The 23398-nt window shown below is 43.5% G+C and overlaps 1 protein-coding gene across 3 annotated transcripts in view; it reads left to right on the plus strand.

The window, feature by feature from the left end:
- The first annotated feature begins 563 nt into the window (after positions 1-563).
- Positions 564-23398, plus strand: part of actn4 (actinin, alpha 4) — a 72999-nt gene continuing 50164 nt past the window's right edge. Inside the window, exon 1 of one of the 3 annotated variants that reach the window (XM_028571848.1) lies at positions 564-997. In XM_028571848.1, coding sequence (XP_028427649.1) covers positions 872-997 — 126 coding nt within the window. In that variant the 5' untranslated portion in view covers positions 564-871. The remainder of the gene's footprint in view (positions 998-23398) is intronic. The other 2 variants (XM_028571832.1, XM_028571841.1) reach the window with 2 other exon arrangements.

Consider the following 23398-nt stretch of genomic DNA (forward strand, 5'->3'; position numbering starts at 1 on the left):
GAACACCCTTAAGGGTGAAACAAACAAAAAACTTTAGAGGTGTATGTTTGTGTCAGTGATGGAGTGGGACAGTGGTGTAGTCTTATGTATTTTAGCGGGTATACTGTACTATATAAATATATGGACCAGAATGGACATATTAAAGTGAGGTCTGGGTGTCCTACTCCAGGGAAATTTTGAGCGTCAAAGATTTAATTTCCTTCATTCTGATACACTTGAATGCACCAATTTACGGCGGAAATACCTTTATTTAGCTTATGCGAAGGAAAACACAGATGGCAATTCAAAATATATTTAACATATAATGGAAAGTATGTTGTTGCGTGTGATTGCGCATTTTTCAGTGAGTATATGGAAATCCTGGAGCTTTCTTAGTGGGTATATACTGCTTATACCTGTGTATCACGTCGTAGACTACGCCACTGTGGGAAATGAAGCTAAAACATAAACACGAGGCCCATGTAGGCTATTACTTTGAAAGGTGACACCGGAAGCGTCGCGGCTGAGTGCGTGCAGCTTGTCGGTGCCGCGGCAGAGCCTGTAGGAGCGGCCGGTCCCTCCCCGTGGTCCCTCCCAGCAGCCTCTCAGTTCAGAGAGAGAGCTTTTCTTCTCACAGCGGCAGCGGGGATTTTCTGACTGCACACGCCGGATATTCATCACATAAAAAAAAAAAAAGAAAACACACTCACGGCTGAAAGCGGCGAGAGAAGAAGGACACGTCCCTTGTCCTGTATCCCTCCCCGTCCCACCTCTCTAATTTAGTCCGTCGTTGCTTCTTTTTTTTTTTTTTTTTCATTTTAATTTTGGTTATATCTGAACGTTTTCTCCCTGCTGACACACTCTGTGGCGCACTCAGGTTTCTTGTGCTGACATGGTAGATTACCACGCTGCTAATAATCAATCCTCGACCGGAGGAGTTCAGACCTACATGGAGCAAGAGAATGACTGGGACCGGGACATGCTCCTGGACCCGGCTTGGGAGAGACAGCAGAGGAAGGTAAGGGGAACCAAAAGTCGGGCCCTACTGGGCCGAGCCGAGCCAGGGCTGAGAGGAGGAGGAGGCGGCGGCGGGCAGAAAGAAAATGGCAGGGGAGGGATGGGATGGGGAGTGGAAGTCAGAGCCCGAGTACGGGCCTCGGTTTTGCTCTACAAAACCCCGCAGTTGCCCCCAGTGCCCTACTTTGTATCGACCGTTTTCTCCTCCCAGCCTTGGCTCTCCTCTTAGCTCGTCTCCTCAATGTCAAGCTATTTCATTCCCCCCCTGGTTAAAATGCTGATTTCTCCCTCTCTAATTCCCTCTGTGAATGGAAAGTAGGCTACTCGGTTGTGTATGTGTGTCTATAGCATTAGCTTTCGGCTTTCACTCTTTCAAAAGGTGATATTTTTTCCCCCTCCTCTGGCACTTCTTCCCCCTCCCTGAGCGGAAACAGGGCGCCACATTGTTACAAAAAAATCCAAATTGTGATTGTGGAGACTTGCGGCCTTAAATAGCAGCTTTTTTTGTGTGAAGGTTAGTGCGTTATCAAGGCGCCCTGTCCCACTTGTCTGCCTGCCTGGCTGGCTGCTTGGAGGCCGATAAGACCGCTGACCGATACGAGGCACTTCAAGGCCTTTTATATACAGATCGTTTAACCCCGAAAGCTGCTGTGGTTCATTGTGTCAACTGAGAAGAGTTTAGTAGTGATTCTTGTTAGCGAGATTTAACTCTCGGCACTTGGCAGGCAGTTGGATATTAAAGTGTAGCCCAGGCTACTGTCAGTATTCCGCATAAATAGGCTCCAACAAATTGCTTGTTGAATTTAACACGAACGAAAGGAAATCCTTTCCAACATTCTTTTATTGAACACATTATACATTGAATATAAAATAAAAGGCACCACTAAAAAAATAAATAAAAGTGTTGCATGTTAAAGTGCAGTTTTCTACTGATATATTCTTTCAGCTAACACAAAAAAATCTCTGAGTGTCTATCGCGATATGTCGCAGCCTTTCGCGATGTGTTTATTGCGCCAGTTGACATCGCGATGACGATAAAAAAACAAAAAACTGTAGGGCTGCTCCCTCTTAGTCGATTAGTCAACTAATCGGTCGTTTTGGTCTTAGTCAACTTAGATCTCTTTAGTCCATTAGTCGTGTTTGATGCTTATTTTCATGCAGAATGACTTATTTCCAAGAAACGTACGAGCACATCTCTGGTAAACACAAGAATTAAAGTGGTGCTTTTACATGACTCTTTGTGGAGAAAGTCAGATTAACAGATCTGTCGCTTAAATCAACTAATCGATCAGTTGATACAATTGAACGAGTGTTAGTCGACTAAGAATTTCTTTAGTCGAGCACAGCCCTAAAAAAAAAGCTGTTATGCAGCCCTAGTTAAAATGTATATAAAGCATGGGCCATTATCTCTCATTGGTTTGTACATCAGGAGATGCTTGTCTAACTGGACAGGTGAAGAGAAGGTTAACAGGACCCCTGTCGGGAGAAACGCTACCTTGAGCCCACCCGTTCTAGGCTGTTGTTCCATGTGGTGGGCCAGTTGCACCCAGTCTTCTTCCCACAGACCCGGGACACACAAGTTTCTTTAGCCACACTCATGTTACTGCACACAACTAAACGCCCACTTGCTGTGCTGCAGATTTTTTAACTCCAGTCATTTTCAGCATAAATACTCCCAACACCAAACAACATCACTTGGTACCATAGAGCCGCAAAGATGAGTCCATTTGGTTTTCAACTGTTAAGTTAATGGCCAACCATTTTGATAAATGATTGATTGGTTTGAGTCATTTTTAAAGATTTAAAAATCCTTTGATTCCAGCTGGTTTAATGTGAATATTTTCTAGTTTCTTCACTCCTCTGTGACAGTAAACTGAATATCTTTTGAGTTGTGGACAAAGCGAGACATCCGAGGACATCATCTTGGGCTTTTAGGGAAACACCGATTGACATTTTTCACCATTTTCTGACCCTTTTATAGACCAAACAATCAATTAACCGAGAAAATAATCTACAGGTTTATCGACATTGAAAATAATTGTTAGTTGCAGCCCTAACCATATGGGGAATTGGGCCCTGCTGCATTCCCTTATTTCTTCGGCCTAACATTACACCTATCATCCAAATAATCATTGTACTACTCTACACCCCCTCCCCCATCTTCATCAACTCGCCATCTAACTTCTCATCCTCGACATGTTTTAAAACGATGCTACTGAGCTACGATCAACGCTAATGGCAACTTTCCCCCGAGGATGGCAATGAAAGCCGTCCACTAACATCCACCAGACAAATGTGACCTTGTTTCTTTACCCATTGCCCCCCCACACACACACACACACACAACACTGCTGTGCTGAATAATCATTTCTCAAAATATGGACCCATTCAAGCCCTGACATATTGCAAAATGGAAATGGAGGACGCGACCCTGATGATGAAGTTCATGTCCCTCGTGACTACGTGGACACATAATACAACACTAAAGCTCTGTCATAAGGGAGTGGAGAGGCGGTATAATGAAGGATGATTTGAGGAATGATTGCTAAACGGTGTGGAATGGTTGAGTGGGTGTGTTGTTTTTTTTTTTTTTTTTTTTGTGTGTACTTAGTGCTAACCAGGCTACGCGCCCTATCATAGTCACTCACAAGCCAGATGACTGGCATACTTTCTAATGGTGTGACAGCATGCCGAGCATAGAAGCATGCAATTTTTGTTAGGCTACTCAGCATTTTAGCTGTCAACTTTAGACATTCCTGCGTTTTGATTACCATCAAACCTGGCGCTGCCAGTCCTTTCGCTGTTAACCCGCGGCGGTTGGACGACTGTGAGGAGGGACTCTGCATATTTGTCTAGAGATCACACGGGTCAAAGTTTCTTCAAGAGGAAAATCTAACCTTACCAATCATTAACAGAGTGAGGCCTTGTTGTGCAAAACCTGGGCTGAGGTCCATTCCTGAATCTGCACTCATCAGTGGAGGCTGATAGGTGTTTGGTTGGTTGGGAACAGTCCAGTCTGGGGACATGTCCCCCTGCCAAGCTTGAGCCGTGCTGGCCCTGGTAAGGTGGGGGGGAGGGGGGGGGGGGACCAAGGGCAAATTCCTGCGGTGTATTCGCGCTCACTGTGGCAGTTATTGCGCAAAAGCTAATGCCTCCCCCAGGACTATCAAGAGAGACGTGGATGTAATGAGTGTGGGAATGGGTTTGTGAGGGGCGAGTTTGTAAGGTCAAAGCCAAGACCAAGAGCAGTTTATCGTATGCAGAGTTTTCAGTCATGCTGACTCTTGCACATTTACCATGTCGAGTAATGCAAGAGGGGGGGGTAAAAGACAGAAATGCTTCGGATTTTTTTGGTTTTCTTGCTTTTATGCGGTGCCCACATTAGGGAAGAGAGACAGGAAAGCCAGAGTGAGGAGACAACTCAATGGCATGTGACAGTAGGCCTCAGTTCACAATTGAACCCAGAACACTGGAGGTGTAGTAGCGTAATGGTTTGGACCTCGTCTAATAGAGCCACGAGGACACCCCGAAGATTAGGACTATATATATATATATATATATATATATATATATGCTACATGCACATAGGCTACCTCCTCTCTCTTTCTCTTCAGCAAGAAGTTAAAAATGAGGATGCTTAAAAGGGAACATTTGGCGGCAGTTTTCTTTTTTCAGGCTTTTATTTAAATTTGCTCCATTCGAATAAAAGTTTGTTCTCGGTCCTACGGATCAGAGACTCACTCTGCAAAAGAATAACTTGGTCTTTGGGAGTCTCTTCGGAGTCGTGATGCGGATATTTCAGAGTTGTACAGTGCGAGTCTGTGTTTCTTTGGCAGAAGCAGAGGTTTGTCCTCGCAGCTTGTTTCCAGTTGTCCATTTCTCAACATTTCTCAACACCCCAGAGTACCTGGACGGAGCCCAGCTGAGTCCAGTTAACTACAGTTTGTTCCAGGTCGAAGCTCCTCATCTGACAAGCATGCTATTAAGTCTTTGTCACGGCTTCTCGGATCCACCGCAGGCTGAAACATGTCGAAGTATGCAGTGACGCCACCAGAGGCTTCGTTGGGACTCTCGGCGGTGTGGCAGGAGGCGCATGCAAATCCAGCTTCTCAGCGACCGTTAAGGCGGCGCATATTTTCTCATGTCATGAGGCAGGGCGAAAGTACGGCGATGTGGGCGGATGAGCTAACGGGGAAAGCAATAAAGCAAGACAAGTCAAAAGGCCCGGAGCAGTCAGGATCACCGGTGATTGATTGCTCTTATTTGTCAGCGTGATGTTCTTTTGGAATCTGATTAATTAGCACTCGTCCCTCTGTTGCAGACCGTAGCGTTTGGTTCTTTCACAATAAGATCAAACTTTAGATGATTAACTCGCTGCATGGGCTTTACGGTTAGCAGCGGTAACTGATGGAAAGATGGGGGAGGTAGACGGGATAATTTGATAGAACTTCGTGTCCTATTCTAGCTTTGCTTGTGCAGTAGAGCTGTAAAGATGAATTGATAATTTCTCAACTATTAAACGGTTCCAATAATTTTTTTTAAGAAAAAAAAAGGAAAAATTAACACATTTTAGCTTCTTAACACAGATATTTTCTGGTTTCTTCACTCCTCTGTGACAGCAGACCGAATATCTTTGAGTTCTGGGCAAAAGACTTGAGGTACAAAAAATGCTGATCATTTCCTGGCTTTGGCCTCTCAGACACTGCTGGGTTTGTGGTTTATGTCACTGTAAACTGAATACCTTTTTTTTTAAGTTTTTGACTGTTGGTTGGACAGAACAAGACATTTAAAGACGTCGTCTTGGGCTTTGGGAAACGCTGATCGACAAGTTTCACAATTTTCTTACATTTTATAGTCCAAACGATAATCGACGGATGAATCGACAGTGCCAAAAATCAGCCCTATGGTGCAGATGTGTCACAAAGTAAGGAGCACTAGGCTAACGGCCAGCCTCCCCTGACACACCCCACCAGCGCCCAGACTTGCAACACAACACACACACACACACACTGATATTTCTTTCCATTTCTGCCAAGGTGGGCAGCTGGACACAGTGTTAGTCTGTTCTTTTGCCGCCCACTTTCACATGCTTTCTGTGTGACTGTCGGGCGGGCGGGCGGGCAGGCGGAGCCGGTTCAGATGGCCCGGGTTGGCGCAGGATGAGCTGTGACATTTTGTCGAAACCAAACCAAGCTGCCGTTGTCACCACACTGGCTCTGGTTAAGATCTGGCTGCACGATAAGCTGCCAGGTGACTTTTATCTCCCCGTCTGCCTTCCTGTTCCAAAACATTTCAAAGAATGAAGGGCGCTGGAGATGGTTGATTAGCCTGCTCGCTAAACCACTATAGACCATGCTAGAGCTGGAACAAGTCCAAATGTTGCTGTACAATTAATTGTCTCAGAAATAATTTGAGATTAATGATATAATTGTCTCTTTCAGTCAAATTTTAACTAATTTAAAGCTTTGAATGAATTCCAGGATACATCTTTTGTTTATAATGACAGTTATGTAACCCAGATGATGTAATAACACAAATACACAGCCTATGAAGTAAACCACGCCTCTTTATTATCATAAAACATTTCCCCCCCTCCCTTATCATTTTTGGTTGCTATGAACATGTTAAGGGTCAAGTGCCAACAACTAAAAATTACAACTAAATAATAAAAATATGTAGTCCGACCAATAATCACTTTATATAATTACAATTTGGCAAATCTAAACCCAATCTACAATTACCAGTCCTACGCCTTAAGACCTTAGCTAATGTAAGCAATTCACTGCTGTAAAACCAAGCAGGACCAACCTGACTGGGGCGTGGCCGTTACATGAGGAATCCCAGCTGTCATCATTCAGGGCTGTTGGAACAGGAATCAGTGAGGTCTACGCCGCAGATGTTTATCTGGAGCTAAATGAGTTTCCTCAGCCTCAGGTGAACTGTAGACATCTAGTCCTGATCACACACTGACATGTACGCATTGCGTCGCAGCCTCCGAGTACACATCAGCTCAGCCGGGACTCCGTGTACTAGATTATATGAAGATAATTAGATCTTTTTGCTGATTTGTGGTTATCCAAATGTATTTCCAGAGGCATTGGGAGAATAGAACTGAAAGGGGGAAATCTGGTGCATACGTTCTCCTCTTACAGAAGTGGAACATTTGAATTGAAGCAATTTTGACTGGAGTTGTGGTGTCACTAAGTTGGGTAAGCAGCTAGTCACGTGGACGGACAGAACTATTTCAACAACCGAATAATCATTTACTTTATTTATTATATATTTTATTTTATTTGTCAAGCAAGCGTGCCAAACTTGGACTGTTTTTCAGCGCCTCAAATGTTTGAGACTTTGCGGCTTTTCTCCGATTTTATATAGTCGTGTACGTTCGGGATTTCGACTGCCTGGCAGTGAAAACAAATCAATTTGAAGATGAGACGTTGGCTCTGGGAACTTGTGATGGCAACGGTTTCACTATTTATTTTATAGATCGATAGACAAACGAGTAACCGCTAATGAAAATAATTGTTACTGGCCTTATCGGGATGATTCAGTTGCATTTTCTTCCTTCTTGACAAGAATAACATTTGAGGAGAGACGCCCCTCCTAAAAAAAAAAAAAAAAAAAGTAGCGGTGTGGAGGCATTTTGGGATGTGAGATAATGGAAGTGCAGCATTTGGCAGTTCGCTCACTGCCAGCTGATTCCAGGTCAGCTGTGGGAAAGCCCTCCGCCTCAGCTGACCGCGATCCAGAATCAGCTCGTGGACCTAAACAACGAACCAGTCAGTCAAGCAGCCAGCGAGAGGACAGAGCCGAGAGGAATGTAACCCCTCTCTGTCCCCCCCTCCCTCCCCCGTTGGTCTTTCTCTCTGTTCGGCTATTGGCGGCGGTGAGAGAGCATGCAGGGGGAAACATTCCTTTGGTGGCCCATTAGAGCTGGCTAGGCCAGTGGGAGGGGGCTTTTTACTAAAGGAGGGCGGGGTGTCCTGTTTTTTTTGCACCAACAGGAAAAAAAAAAAAAAAAAAAAAAAGGATTGCAGATGTGGTCTGTGTGGTAGAGACCAGACGGAGAACCCTCCTCGAGGGGCAGAGGAGAGGTTACGATGTGGCCAAAGTCGTGGCGCCAAATATTTGTTTGCAGAAATGTTGTCGGACACCGCCGCCACCCTGTGATTGATTGCACTTTGGAACCGTTGGCTTAGTTTCTAGTTCAAAGTGCAGACCAGAAGGGGAGGGGGGGGGGGGGGGTGGGTGCAGCAAACAACACCACCACACGGTCCTATAGGGCTGCAAAGAAATCCTAATCACGGTTATTTTTTATCAATATTGAAATCGCTATTTCCAAGAAACGTAGGAACACATCTCTGGTAAACACAAGAACTAAAGTGGTGCTTTTAGCACGACTCTTTGCAGAGAAACTCAGATTTACAGATCTGTCGATTAAATCAACTAATCGATTAGTCGATATGATTGAATGAGTGTTAGTCGACTAAGAATTTCTTCAGTTGAGAACAGCCCTAGAAATCACAATTATTAAACACAATAGCTCGTTGACTTTTGGAAAGATGTTGATGATTTATACAAAAAAAACCAGTTAAACGGTTCAAACAAATCAACCGTGAAAACTCCTTGAACTGTGAAATCTCCCCTCACACCTTTCCCGTTTTTTTTAAACTTTTTTTAATTCCCCTTTCAGAACACAAAACGGAGAGTTTACTTGCAAAAACGTAACATGCAAAATAATTGTTTTTCTCAATTTGATTAAAATTGCACAGCCCGACGGTCCAATCATCAGCTGAGAGGTTGTAGTGTAGCCCGCGGCTGGTACTGCCATTGGCCGGCTGGAGGGCCTGTGTGTCGAGGTGGCGGAGCCTAATGGGGGGTCGGGTCTCTTTCAAAGCGATTTCTTTACGGTCTGTTTCTCTCCCACTCTTTGTGGGTGTATTTTTCGGGGGCAGAGAGGAGGACGAGGGTGCATCCTAACATCATAGTAGCCATGGATTGAGGTCCTTAGTGCTCTCTCACCTATTTTGGCTGTGTTGTTCACAGGCTTACATCTTGGCTGTTGTGCATAGTTATGATAATTAGTAAATGGCATTTCCCCCTGATGAATCAACACTGGCAACAATAGGGACAAAGAATTTCCTTTTGGTTGGCTGCCAGTGTGCATGTTGATGCTTGATGGTTGAGGCTCAGACCCCCCCCCCCACCCCCCCACCCCTTTTATGTCCTCCAAGTGTATCCTCGACAGGGATTTAAAGGAATATACTGACTTTTTTTTGTGTGCTCTTTGATCCATTTGCCAATGTGTAAAAAGTAGTTGGTAGCAGTTTTACCGTCTAGTAAATCCAAAATATTCTGCTGGATTTGCGTCACTTCAAAAGTACTTTTCACACTGAATACTGAAAGACACAGAGGTCCTGCTTGTGCTGCAACGATTACTCAAAAGATATTATCAAAAAATGCTGATCATTTCCTGGCTTTGGCCTCTCAGACACTGCTGGGTTTGTGGTTTATGTCACTGTAAACTGAATACCTTTTTTTTTAAGTTTTTGACTTTTGGTTGGACAGAACAAGACATTTAAAGACGTCGCCTTGTGCTCTCAGGTGTGTGTGTGTGTGTGTGTGTCAGAGGGGCTGTTGTTTTGTAGGAAAGCAGCAGCAGAAGAAAAGGATGTGTGTTTAGGTGTGGTTGAATTGGGGGGGTGGCACCATCATGTTATGGGTCTTGGGGAGGGAGGTGTTGACTGCAGTTTTCCAGCAGAGGTACATAGCGTGTGTGTTATTGTGTCATTCAGGGTCCATTTAACATACAGGGAAATAAACGAAGGATCATTTAGAAAACAATCGAATATTGAAAAAGTTCAACTGTGCTTTTGGCAACTTCCTCATAAACATCAGTAGAGTTAAAATGGAAGGATTACAGTAACTCTCCTCACACCCCCACTGTTTGGAGTTGTGTAATTGGGCTGCACTTATAATGCTCCAAAAAATAAAGAAGTTCATACCGCATTCACCGCTGTTGTTTCCAAATCAGAAGACGACAGGTTGAGGCAGTTGCTCTATGAATAGTCTTGCATTGCCAGACCCTCCTCCACAACGCTGCAGAGGAAGCAACCCTATAAAAAAGAGACTATTATGATTATCAAAATAGTTGACAATTAATCAAATCTTTGCTGCTCTAATCTCAACCGTATTTAATTGTTTCAGCAAACATTTTTCAAACTAACCTGTGACAATAAGGGCTGAAAGATACAGAAAGCTGACCCATTGCCATTGCAGAGTGTAGCTGGTGGTGCTGTGTGAGGTTTGAAGATCTCTGCCTGGCCTCGTGTCTCTCTCTCTCCTCTGTCTACATGGCTGCAGAGTGCAGATAGCGCACAGATGGATCTGTGTGAGGCTGCAGCCTCTCTATTCTGAACCACGGCACTCTGCAGGGCTCTGTATTTTTGGAAACACCACTTCAGAGCCCTGATATCATCCTGCACCAGAGAGAGAGAGAGAGAGAGAGAGAGAGAGAGAGAGAGAGAGAGAGAGAGAGAGAGAGAGAGAGAGAGAGAGAGAGAGAGAGAGAGAGAGAGAGAGAGAGAGAGAGAGAGAGAGAGAGAGAGAGAGAGAGAGAGAGAGAGAGAGAGAGAGAGAGAGAGAGAAGAGAGTTCAATAAAGAAACCTGATCAGAAAAATAGAACGAGAAGCAAAATCCTGTTCTCACGGTTGCTATTTCAAACGGTCCGCAGCAGTTATGAAGGAGGCGAATGCAGCCAGCGTTGTTCCATACCGCACACTGCAGGCTATAGATAGATGCGCGTTGCCTACATCTTTAACAGCGTTTATTTCGTTGTCTTTTTTTAAGGTGTGTGTGGTTGTTGGTGTGTGAATTAATGCGTGCTGTTTCGGCGTTCGAGAAGAAGATGTCGTGAGAAGATGCGTTCTTATATTGTTGGTGTTATTGCAGGGAATCACAGAGCTAAATGTACTTCTCTTTAGATAACATTAAAGAGACATTTGTCATCACAACTATAAAAAAAAAATAATAAAAATTGTCTTTTGTGAACCGTGTTCAATATCTTAAAACAAACTTTAAAGGGGACCTTTACTGATTTTTATACATAGAGGTCAGTCGCAAGAAGTAGCTATTACTTAGTCTGAAAACAGTTTGTCAGAGATTTAACAAAAAAAAGATATTAGTTGCATTATAGGAAATGTAGGACGCATAATACGTACATCCATGTTAGGGTATCTTGGCCTCTGCTGCTTTGATTTTGACCGTTCCTTAGTGAATATGTTTTAAATCTCATTTGTGTTTTTGGTCTTTACAAGAGCAGCTGTTCTGTGTGTGTCTGTGTGTCTGTGTTGTTCACACTGTCTGAGGTTGTCCTCAATCTGGTCCTCCTCTGGAGGCCAGCATCGCTGTGCAGCAACATCTGTCAGAGTGGGGCTAGAACACCCCCGCTGCCACCCACCCAGAGATTACACCCCAGCTCAGATGACCAGATTATGTCCAGATTTGACACACATCTGAGATGAATGGAGAGGTGGGGAAATGATGCATGTAGGCACGTATGGGCGTGGCTGCTGCTTTATTTTGCAGTGCAGGGTGAAAAAATGGGATCTGAGTTATTAAAATCAGAGACACAACTTTCCTTTCACCATAAGTGTCATTTAAAAAACAAAAAAACAATAGAGGCTTTAATATCCCATTAGAAATGAATGGGAGATCAGTTAACACATCTTGTTTTAGTATTTCCCCTGTTTTTATGACCGGTTTAATCGCAGCTAATGCATCTAATGTCCTCATGAACAGAAAAAGAAGTAACTGTGGTACTGTGACACTCTTCACACCGGTTCAAACTAGTTTTAGTATGATTAAAAAGATCTAACCAGGAAAGAGTTGATCAGCAGAAATCCAAATTATGCAGAGCCGATTTCTTTATGTGACTGTGGCTGTTTCTTCAGTGCAGGCCAGGATCCATAAAGCAGACAATGTTGTTCAAATAATATTGTTCTGTACGATAGATAACTGCATACATGGCCACACCTAGACAGGTTCTACTCCCTCCGGGGCGGGTGTGTGAGTGAGCGAGGGAGATGGAAAAAAGGAGAGAGAGAGAGAGAGAGAGAGAGAGAGAGAGAGAGAGAGAGAGAGAGAGAGAGAGAGAGAGAAACAAACAGGCCGTGCTACTCTGGTAACAAAGAGTGAGCTGTGACGGTGAGGCCTCATGCTACATCTGGGATCTGCTTCTACACCGAGCAGACATCTGGAGGGGATGCTAGGCTGGATCACTTGCAGCTGCCGTTGTCGGAATTAAACAACACAGACGGTGCGTTCACTTGCAGCTGCCGTTGTCGGAATTAAACAACACAGACGGTGCGTTCACTTGCAGCTGCCATTGTCGGAATTAAACAACACAGATTCACTTAAAACTGGTAGCCTCGTGGTGCATTGACAGTAATTGTAAAATACCCTTTTCCCATCTGGGGTTCAACAGCAATTTACTGGTGAAATAAGTTATTGTTATAGTTATTACGTTATTATCAAATCTTTAATTTTGACCATGGCCTTAGCAATAAACAAGTCACTGACTGTTGTTTACTACCTTTTTTTTTTTTTTTTATTGAAAAGTACCGGTTCAGGCACCGTTTAGGCACCGGCACCGTTTTAAAAGTATCGATTTAGCACGGAATCGAAAAAAAAAAAAAAACGATACCCAACCCTATCCAAACACTTCACTCCCAAAATAATCATTTGTTTATCAGTAACTCACCCTGTGTTGCCTTGTTATTGTCGCATGCCTCCACAGTGAACGAGGTATCCCGAAACTTAACGTAAATTCTTGATGAATTAAAGTAACATTAGAGAACTTTTCCCGCTTTGGTCCCCCCCCTACAGGTTGGAAGTGGAAGTGTCCATAACGTTACATTATGCAAGTTTGCCAGATCGGGTAGCGGCTCTGTAGTTTGAATGAACTGGACAAATGTCCTTTCTGCATGTAAACTGATATGGAAACAGAGAGCACGGTGACAGGTCTGTATTGTACAGGATGTTCAGAAAGCTGTAGCTGCTTTCACAATAAAAGCCTGGTAATGTTGAAAGTGAACTGAACTCTATGGGGAATCTGATCACCTGATGAAGCTTCTGGGATCTGTAGGCATCGGTTAGTGTTTGTTGTGGTGTTGAGACACATGCCCCCATCTATCCCAATGGCTTTTAAAACGTAACACGGGTGAAGGTGTGTGTGTGTGTGTGTGTGTGTGTGTGTGTGTGTGTGTGTGTGTGTGTGTGTGTGTGTGTGTGTGTGTGTGTGTGTGTGTGTGTGTGTGTGTGTGTGTGTGTGTGTGTGTGTGTGTGTGTGTGTGTGTGTGTGTGTGTCCTCTGCTGTCTCTGATTTCCTCAGCGAGCTCCTGTTGTATTATTTAACAGCTTTCAAACTGGGGCACTGGGCAAAGAGGTGAAGAGGAGAGGCCTACTGGGACACCCATACATGCATAAAGACGCAGATGCAATGAATGTGTGTGTGTGGATACAGTTATTTAAACCCACGCACACACTAGAACAGTGTTCAATGAAATATACAGACAACACAAGTCTACACCGATGTCTTTTTTTTTTTTTCAATTTTCACAATTCTAAATGATCACTGCTAACCAAGCAGAAACCTAAAATGCTTCACTTCCCGAATGCTACAGGATGCCAAAGTAACATCTGGCGTTGGAACCGGCACATTCAAAAGCCTGATAAGCATTTGTTGATCTTCAAAATATGAATTTGTAAGTGAGCCAGATGATTGGCTAAAATCAAGATGTTTTAAATTTGAAGTAGAACGTTTTGTCTCTGGGTTTGTGCACCCGAAGCAGAAACGTTTCGGCGGGGTATTAATGGAGCCTGAGCTGCTTTCAGGGCACACAAGAGCAGCATTAAATATTTACTGATTGTGCCTGGCCTTCAGGTTCCTCTGCTCTCATTTAAAGCGAGGACGGCCCTGCTCAGCAGGTAATCCCACGCAGCAGTCTTCCTCTTCCTCTCCGACTCTCCACACTTATTCCTTCAGCCTCTCAGTCTTTGCCAGAGTCGTTAAGGCAACAGGTTCAGACAAAAGAGGATAATTGGAGTGTATGTTGCTATTTTTAGGGCTTTGTTTAGTTTCTGGCCATTGGTGTTCAGTTATTTCCCTGTGTGTTTTTGTGTGTGTGATTTAGCAGTTCAGCTCTGGGGCCTCTCTCTGTGATGTGGGATATGTCTCTGGTCAGGCATGTCCAGGACCAGCCTGGGGTCTGTTCATAACTTCAAAAGTTTGTTGTTGTCTTTCATAGTTCAGAGGAGGTCCCTCAGAGACTACAAGCCTAGAGCTTTTACAGAGAGACGCATTGGATGGATGATAGGGTCTAGTCTAGGTTTACAGCACAAAGATTAACCCTTTTTTTCCCATTATAAAGCAGGTTATTAAGTTGCTATATAAATACTGTGACAGCATCAAAATGCTCAATCCACAGAGAAATGCATACATATTCAGAACGGGCCTCCAGAACTTCTGTACAGTTGTGATCTCCCACCTATACTACATAGACGGAGCCGTTACAGGCATTCCCCCGGCTGCAATGATGGCTCACGGACGCCGAGGGTTCACCTGCGGAAGACCGGAAAAGGCAAACCGTAGAGGGTGAAAACACATTTATTCAGACAGACAGTATGAGAAAGATAATGTTTGAATAATGTTTTTTTGAACATTAAAGCATAATGATACCTAAAAGTATAATACGGGACTTTGATTATTCTGCAAAGAACAAGGGAGAGAAATCAAGACTCAGACAGGCAGATAAAACATCTTGTTTTTCGGGGGTTATGTAGCATGTAAGTATAAGAATACATTAGACTCTCATGCAGGCAAGCAGAGAGCTTGAGACAGATGGATGATAAGCACTTACTGCAGGTTCACTGCCAGTTTATGCAGCTGAAAAGACAGACGATCAGATCCTGCTGCTGCCGTCGGCCTCGGGGTTTGAAATGAAAATGGAAAGCAGGATGATTCTTCTCCTCTTTCCTCGTCTTTTTCATTTTGTTTTGACTTCAGTCTTTCCTGCTGACAGCTTGGTGAATATAGTTTTATTTTTTTTGGTATGGCAAAAATTGCTTTGCGTGGAGACGGCACTGATAGAAGAATCTGGACCGTGGACAAATAGGTTATTTCTTCAGACATTCAGCCCCCAGAATGGAGAAATAATCTGTTTATTTTGATACACACGCTCAGCAGCGAAAGAATAAAACTCTCCTCCAAGGAGAAGAAAAGAGCATGAGCGAGACTCGGGAGATGTTGTGGAAGAGCGACTGCAGCACTGCGTTCATCCCCCTGGGAGTCGTAGATGTGGAAGAAAGAGGAAGGAAGGCTCTGTGGTCTCTGCAGTTTTCTGCCCTTACCCTGTTGCAAATATAAAGTCACCACCACACGCAAACAGCCAGGCAAGCCCTCAGAGTCAGGCCAGAGAGACAGACAGATCGCTGTGTGTTCCATCCATCCCCCCTCCCCAATGGACCAGATGGCTGGCCAAGAAAGTAGGGAATGCCTGCACATCAGCCCTACTGTATATTGAATAAATGTACAGAACAAGGAGTAATGTGTCCAAGCTGTCACATTAAAACAGTTGTGAACACTTGGTGTGCTGAAAAAGAGGATATGGTAAAGGCTGAGGTACAGAACAGCAACAATCTTTATCAACACTAGGGATGTAAATTACAAGTTGTATCACTGGACAAGATTATGTCGGTATACAAACGATATATTGACTCTTTTCCCAAAGTCTGCCACGCTACGATTTGGATTTAATTCAGGGGCCTGTGATCGACACAAGACGACATATTATGCCCGTTAAACCCAATCCGTTTATATCAACTCAGAAAAAGCAACTCAAATATGATTTGATATTGTATTACTAAGCTCTTCCAGCCACAAAAAAAGAATAAATACAAAGTGGGGATTTTAAAATGAAGGCGCATCTTAAAGATGCGTATCAATATTTTCCCTTTGCATCAGTGATATTGTATAGTCGATCGTTGAATCGATGTGTTGATCCAGATAGATGTTATCGTCGCGCCCCTATTTGACACGGTTTTGTGCTTTTAACCGTCTTTTGGAGATCCTTTTCTATTCTCAAAGTCTTTTGAGCTGGCTTTGCCTTTTTAAAAGTCAGAGTTGACATTTGTGTAGCAGCAAGTCTTCCAGGTCTCTGCTCCGCTGCAGCTCTTAATGTGGGTCAGGGAAGCCCTCGCCGCCATCGGCCACCACTCTACTATCCTGTCTGATCCAATCAAAGCTAGCCTGCAGGAGATTATTTAGCTACCGTTTCCCCGGTTAACAAAGACTCCTCTGTTGGCCCTCTTCTGACTCGCAGCTCAGGTGTGTGTGTGTGTGTGTGTGTGTGTGTGTGTGTGTGTGTGTGTGTGTGTGTGTGTGTGTGTGTGTGTGTGTGTGTGTGTGTGTGTGTGTGTGTGTGTGTGTGTGTGTGTGTGTGTGTGTGTGTGTGTGTGTGTGTGTGTGTGTGTGTGTGTGTGTGTGTGTGTGTGTGTGTGACAAATATGTTTGAAATTGGGGTTTTTCAGCAACACAAAGACAGAAAATACAGATAAATAGACGTAGTAAAAAACTAATAAGAAGAGCAAGTGGTACATACAACTAAATTTAAGAATAGAAAACTAAACACATCTATGTCGCTTCACAGCGACATAGATGTGTTTTTGGCCCGTGGTTTTGACACCACTGCTGCGGAGACGTGACTGCTCGTCGCTGCAGCGTGAGAATGGCACTGCAGTGTTTCCTGCCGAGCTCGTCGCCCGCAGTAAGAGAGGTTTCTGTGCGAACGCGCTCTCTTAACACCTTCCTGAGGATTGATGGGTTGTTTTTTGCCTTCACGCGCACACCGACACCGGTGCTGCCTGGTTTCCAGCTGCGCTTTGTTGTGATTTAAAAAAAAAAAAGTCTTTGCTTTGGTTGAGCTTGACACATTATATCCAGGCAGTAGTGAGTGAAATCTATTTTAGAGGAGGAGGATGGAGAGAGCGAGAGGTAATGGTAAGCAGTAATACTCTGATGGATGAAAGGTTTGAGAATAAAAGATAATTTTGCAACAGTGTGAAGATTAAACGGCTCAAAAGTTGGACTGGTTCATACCCCGGACACCAGGTGCTGAGATGCAGTTTAAACCTTCTAAAAATAAGATGCTGTAGTCTCAGGTTGCTTAGCAACAGCCCTGAAGCAGGGTTGTGGACCTAATATGGCTGCTGTGGTATCCTGCATGACCAAAAACTATACATGTATGTATGTATGTATGTATGTATAATTGACCGAGAGAGACAGATCTGTGAAATACTCAGCTGAACCTTGTGGAAAGCTACATGTGTTGATTTCAAGTCTCGCTGTTCTTGGAAGAGAAATGTCAGTAGTTGTGGAGGAAATGGTCACGCTTTGAGGCAACCGAGGCGTGACTGTTCAAAAACAATATCCCCATGTCAGTATCTGCCTCCTCTTGTGTTAAAACACCTCCTACGTACATAACCATTCTTACTTATGGCTGTCAAAGCTCTCATTCAGAGCAAGCAATGCAACAAATCAATATTTTTCTATAAGATTTAATTTTTTTTCTGGCTTTTCTCCTTTAGGATTTTAAGGTATTTGCTAGAAGTAGGGGGATTAGCTTCACTTTTTGGTACTAGAATAATAAAATCAATTTCTTTTTAAAAATTGAAGTGAGATGAACAAACAGATGTTGACCGAAGTTAAAAAAAAAAAAAAAAGTTAAACTAATTTGCAATATATCGCAGACTATCACAATAATATTGTACCGTGACCGAAGTATGGTGGTAATATCGTATTGTTGGCCCACTGGTGATTCCCTCTCCTAGTATTTGTTTTAAAATATTGCAATATTTGAGTTTTAATTCGCCTACTGTTAGGTCCCAGCTTGTCATTTTAGATGTAACGGCTTTTTCAATTGATTTTACAGAATGCATACTGTATGATCATTATCTATGTCTCTATATCATTTAAATCAAACTATACTGTGATCAAAGATTGTATCCATATTGCCCATGGTTGTAGATTATGTTTAGGGCTGTCCTCGACTAGAGAAATTCTTACTCCACTGAGTCATGATTTTGTCGACGAATCGATTGATTTAAACGGAGTTTCTCCACAAAGAATTGTTCAAAAGCACCGCATTAAATCTTGTGTTTACCAGAGACGTACTCATAAGTTTGATGGAAATAAGTCACTCATGAAAAAGCATAAAAAAATGACTTCAGAAATCTTAGTCGACTGAGACCAAAACGACCGGATAGTCGACTAATCGACAAAGGGGGGGGAGGGCAGACTTAATTCTGTTTTTAATGTTAAAGAAACTCTTTGGGTCTATTGTTTGAATACAAATGGACAGAAAGTGGTGGAGAGGATCAGACGGTCACTGATTCACTGTCTACTCATCCTGGACTGCTCCACTTACAGAAGAAGGGGGGTCGGTGTGATATTAAAGTCATTTTAAAGGGATTGCACTGATCTGGAGCAGTGATCCCCCACCCCCCTCCTCCACAGACCAGACCAGCCGTGACTGAGCCCTGCACCCGGAGGGGGGTGTGTGTGCGTGTGTGTGTGCGTGTGTGCGTGCATGCGGCTCTGCGAGAGTCTATCTAGGGCACGAGGATCACCGCATTAAACCACCTTAAGGTTTTAGGTTAGCGTGTTGATTGATTTATAAATGTGTGTTTAAGCCCAGCGTGTGGATTCATCACCTTGCCAGACCTTCCTCCACAGCACTCTGGCTAGTCACACAGCATTCTGGGATGGGAGATAAACGTGCTCTGGTTTAATGGAATGTATTTAAACCGATCGCAATCGTCTTGGGCGGTGCTAAGACCCAGACGGAGCCCCGGAGCCGCTGCAAAACAGCCTCCGGAAGGAACTTGTTTTGGCGGAACATGTGCGTAAGTAGCCTAGTGTTAGTCGTGCAACAGAAAACTCCGATTGGACAGATAGTCTAGCTAGCTGTCTGGATTTACCCTGCAGAGATCTGAGGAGCAGTTAACCATAGTCCTCACAAATCCACCAGAGTTTAGAACGGCAACACAAAGAAAGCGGAAGGAAACGTCCGGCCGAAAAGAGTGTCTTCCGGCGGAATTTCGGCAGCACCGGAGCAATCCCTGAAGCGCTACGTGGAGAATATAGACTTATCGCCGTGAAACCTTTTTTGGTCTTGCAAGTTGTACGTCTGTGTGTGCACAAAAGGATAAAGAAGGAAATCCTACTCCTATTAGAAACGGAGAGATTGTTTGTTTAAATCTCATCTCGTCACTTGTTTTCAGGCTGATTTTGGTCGGACAAAACAAGCATTCTTGAGATGTGATCTTGGGCTCTGCAAAACAGATGGGCATTTGTCACTGTTTGACATTTTACAGACTAAACAATTAGCGCGGTCCAACACAAGCACACCAGTTTCCTCTTTTTGCAACCGGTTTTGATCTCTGGCCCCGTCACTCTTAACTTCCCTGTGTGTCGGATGTGACACTCTCAGCGGCTGATTAATGCCCATTTGCATGCCCATTTGCCTTGGCATGCGCTTGATGGTGTGTATGTGTCAGACAGGCGTGGGCCAGTGAGTCATGAAGCCATAAAGGGCACAGCGGACTCAGCGGGTCATCAACAAGCGGAAACTCCGAGGAACAAACAATGAGCCTCTCCTTGTACAGGGTCCGGACCCTCTCAGCTCTTTTTACGAGCTCTCTTTTCTCCTCTCCTAATGACTTGCAGCACCAGGAAGTCCTTGACAAATCTGGAAACAGTTTGCATGATCCAGCCTTAAGACTTTATCTCATATGAAGTTTTTGAGGTCTGATTTTTTTACTAGCCAATGACTATGGTATGTTTTGCTGCATGTCCAAAGATTGATTTCCTGTTTTGGTTAAAGACCCCCCAAGAAGTTCCCCTTTTCCTAATTTCTGCAATTCAGTTCATTTAGGGACAGGACAGTGCAAATGTAATAAAACGCATGATTTTTACATGGGTTAAAAAGGAGATTTTTTTTTTTTTATCTGTATAGTCCTCAGGCCTCATTGTTAAAAAATAAAATAAAATGCTTTTGCAGTAGCAAAATATCTTGCACTTGGAGACTGTATTTCTTACTTTCACCTAAATGTCCATATTTAGAACACTTGGCTGGCGTTAATGGAACAATGGGCATCCTGTCTGCTTAAATAACACAGTTGGGATTCCATGAGCCTCATAATCTTTCAGATGGTAACAGCGATTTAACCAGACACAAAACTTAATATCTCTTCATAATTAATTTCCAGATAAGCATCCGGCTTTGTTTCTTCGTCAAGTCAGCCCCCATGCAGCACAAAAAGATATTTAATTTCCTGAAAACGGCAGAGACTCGCACACGGGGTATTAAAATTCACCAAATGGGAGCCAAGGCCACCGAAGGGCATGCGTACGCTCCCTTTGACACGCAGACTTATTGACCCCGTGTTTGACCCGAGTCCTCCTGTACGTCGCAGGAAGTTGGGAGGTGTTGCCGCGCAGCAGCTCTCTTTCTTTTATTTGACCTCTTCACTTCACATAACCTGCCCTGTCACTTCCTGTCTCTCTGCTCGTCTATCTCTCTTATCGGGTTTCTGCTGCTTCATAGGAAAACACACACACACACACACACACACACACACGATTTACAGTGTCATCCTGAAAGTGTGTGTGTTTCTGTACATTCATGTAATAAAAAATGTGTGTGTGTCAACGGGGGGGTGCACCTTGCTGCCCTCTTACGTCACCATTGTCGCCGTGATAGGCAGTTGAATGCGTTTCCTTATAAGGTAAAAGCTTGCGCGGCGGGTGGAGAGGAGGAGGAAGAGGAGGAGGGGCAGGAAAAGCCTGTTACCGTGACAATGCTGTCTGCTGCCGGGCAACTGGGCCGGCCTGAAACTCCCGTTTGGCCACATTTTTTAGAGACACACACACACACGCACACACGCACCCAGCCCTCTGTTTTCACTCTATCTTATTCGTCTCTGGAGCGCCACATGATTCACTGATGTAATATTTGCTTTTGTTGGTATAAGAAATATTAGTTGTCTCTCTGTCTCTCTCTCTCATACATTTTGGTTATTCATCGTCAAAGGTTTTGGATGAGATCAGCAGCAACATGAGCAGCACAGACTTCTGTTTTAGAGGGAATGCCAAGAATGAGGATTTGTAGTTGTTGAAATGTCGTGCTTCTCATACCACACATGCACACACAAACAGATTACACTCCTAAAACAAGCAGACCTGCTTTATTTGTTCACACTCACTGACACACCACGCAGTGTTTGTGTGTTTCTCCTTTCTTTTCTCCTCCCCTCTTTCTTCCTCTCCCTACTTTCCTCCCAGTTTGTCCAACATGTCAGTAGAGAGGTCTGCCTGCAGTGGTTATATAACTGTGTGTGTGTGTGTGTGTGTGTGTGTGTGTGTGTGTGTGTGTGTGTGTGTGTGTGTGTGTGTGTGTGTGTGTGTGTGTGTGTGTGTGTGTGTGTGTGTCCGAAAGAGATAAAGTGATGCTGCCAGCTGAGCACGTTTTTGGCTCATGTCTCTGGTGTGTAGACTAAGTTTTTTTTTTTTTTTTTCTTCCCCTTTTAATGATTAAAATAACCCAGCAAAGAGTAACTCTGTCTTAGTTGCTGTTTAGCGAGTTTAGCACTTACTCATTCGATCTATAGTGACGTTTACTCCCACTAAGGCAGACCCATTCACACGCTAGAGCCAGACAGGGGCCTCCGTGTGCCCGTTGGTTACAGCATTGTGTAAATGTCTTACACATTTGTTAGATAATGTCATTCTTAGAAAAGGTTTCATTACCCTGCAAAAATACCCTCAGGATGAATAGAAAACAAGGTTCAGTTCTCCAACAGTTGTGCATTGACAGCAATTACTTCTCTCTTCTGACCAATGACTTCCTCTTTCAGATGTTTTTTTTTATCCGTCATGGTTACAAATAGACTCTGTGAGCTAAGCGGTGTGAAGAAACCCTTCTCGTAAAGACAACAGTTACCCATCATTGGTTGCCTTAACCTGCCTGAAGTCTGTCGTTTCATAACGCACTTTATGAAATGATAATGAAACAATTAGTTGTATGATAAATTAGGGCTGGGCGATATGGAGGATATCAAATATCACAATATTTGTGACCAAATACCTCTATCGATACCGCTGCGATATTGTAGTGTTGACTATTGGTGCTTTCACAAAATATTTACACAATGAGATTTTTAATAAATAATCATCACTAATGTGGATATAATGACTAAGTGGGTAAAAAATTACATTACATTACATGTCATTTAGCTGACGCCTTTATCCAAAGCGACTTACAATTGCTACATATGTCAGAGGTAACACGCCTCTGGAGCAACTAGGGGTTAAATGTCTTGCTCAGGGACACATTGGTTGATGTTTCACAGTGGGATTTGAACCCTGGTCTCCTGCACCAAAGGCATGTGTCAAATCCACTGCGCCACCACCTCCCAAAATGACATCACTTTACTGTAATGGAGCCTTTAAAACCAGGAAAAGACAACACTTATGCCATATTACAATATTACGATATCCAAAATCTAAGACGATATCTAGTCTCATATCACGATATCGATATAATATTGATATATTGCCCAGCTCTATTATAAATGCATATTGGCGATATTACAAAGAAAATGGTACAAAAAGGTAATTTTCCTCATGATGATGCGCATCAAAATAACCTTTTGGACTTCATGACACTGTAAAGGGTTGGGCAAAATGTTACAATTTTCCAACCCGGTGTTCCCTCTTAATTAATTTTTTATGATAATTTAATGTTTTGGTATTTTTCTGCCGCTCTTATCCAGACTTACTTGGCGTGGATTAGCGGGGTCAGAGCTCATGGCCGTTACCAGGTTTGGACCTGTGACAGTTGCAACACAGCCTGCGATCGGTCTCCTACACTACACACACGGACTACGTTTACATGCACATAATATTCAGTTGTTTTTTTTTTGCCCTTATTCCGAAAAAGACGACATTCTGACCCGTTTACATGTAGCCGTGCAAAAAACAATTATTTCAAAGTGTACGGACTGGTGGCGAACACAGCGTCCCTCTTTCATTCCTTCAACCAGCTTTTTGAAAACTTTGGCGTAGCGATGTTTGCGCATATCCAAAAACCTGTTGATATCCAAGTCTTTGATAATGTTTAAAAGTAGCTGTGATTCTCCTCATCAGGTCTGCAGCCTTGCAAACTGTTGGCTGGTTGGTTTGTGTACAGCAGGGGTCTCCAACCTTTCTTCATCTAAGGGTTACTTTAAAATAACTAAAGTGGCCAAGAGCTACTTGCATCACATCGCTTACATTTATTT

Source organism: Perca flavescens, chromosome 3 (genome assembly GCF_004354835.1).
Source record: "Perca flavescens isolate YP-PL-M2 chromosome 3, PFLA_1.0, whole genome shotgun sequence".
NCBI lineage: Eukaryota > Metazoa > Chordata > Actinopteri > Perciformes > Percidae > Perca > Perca flavescens.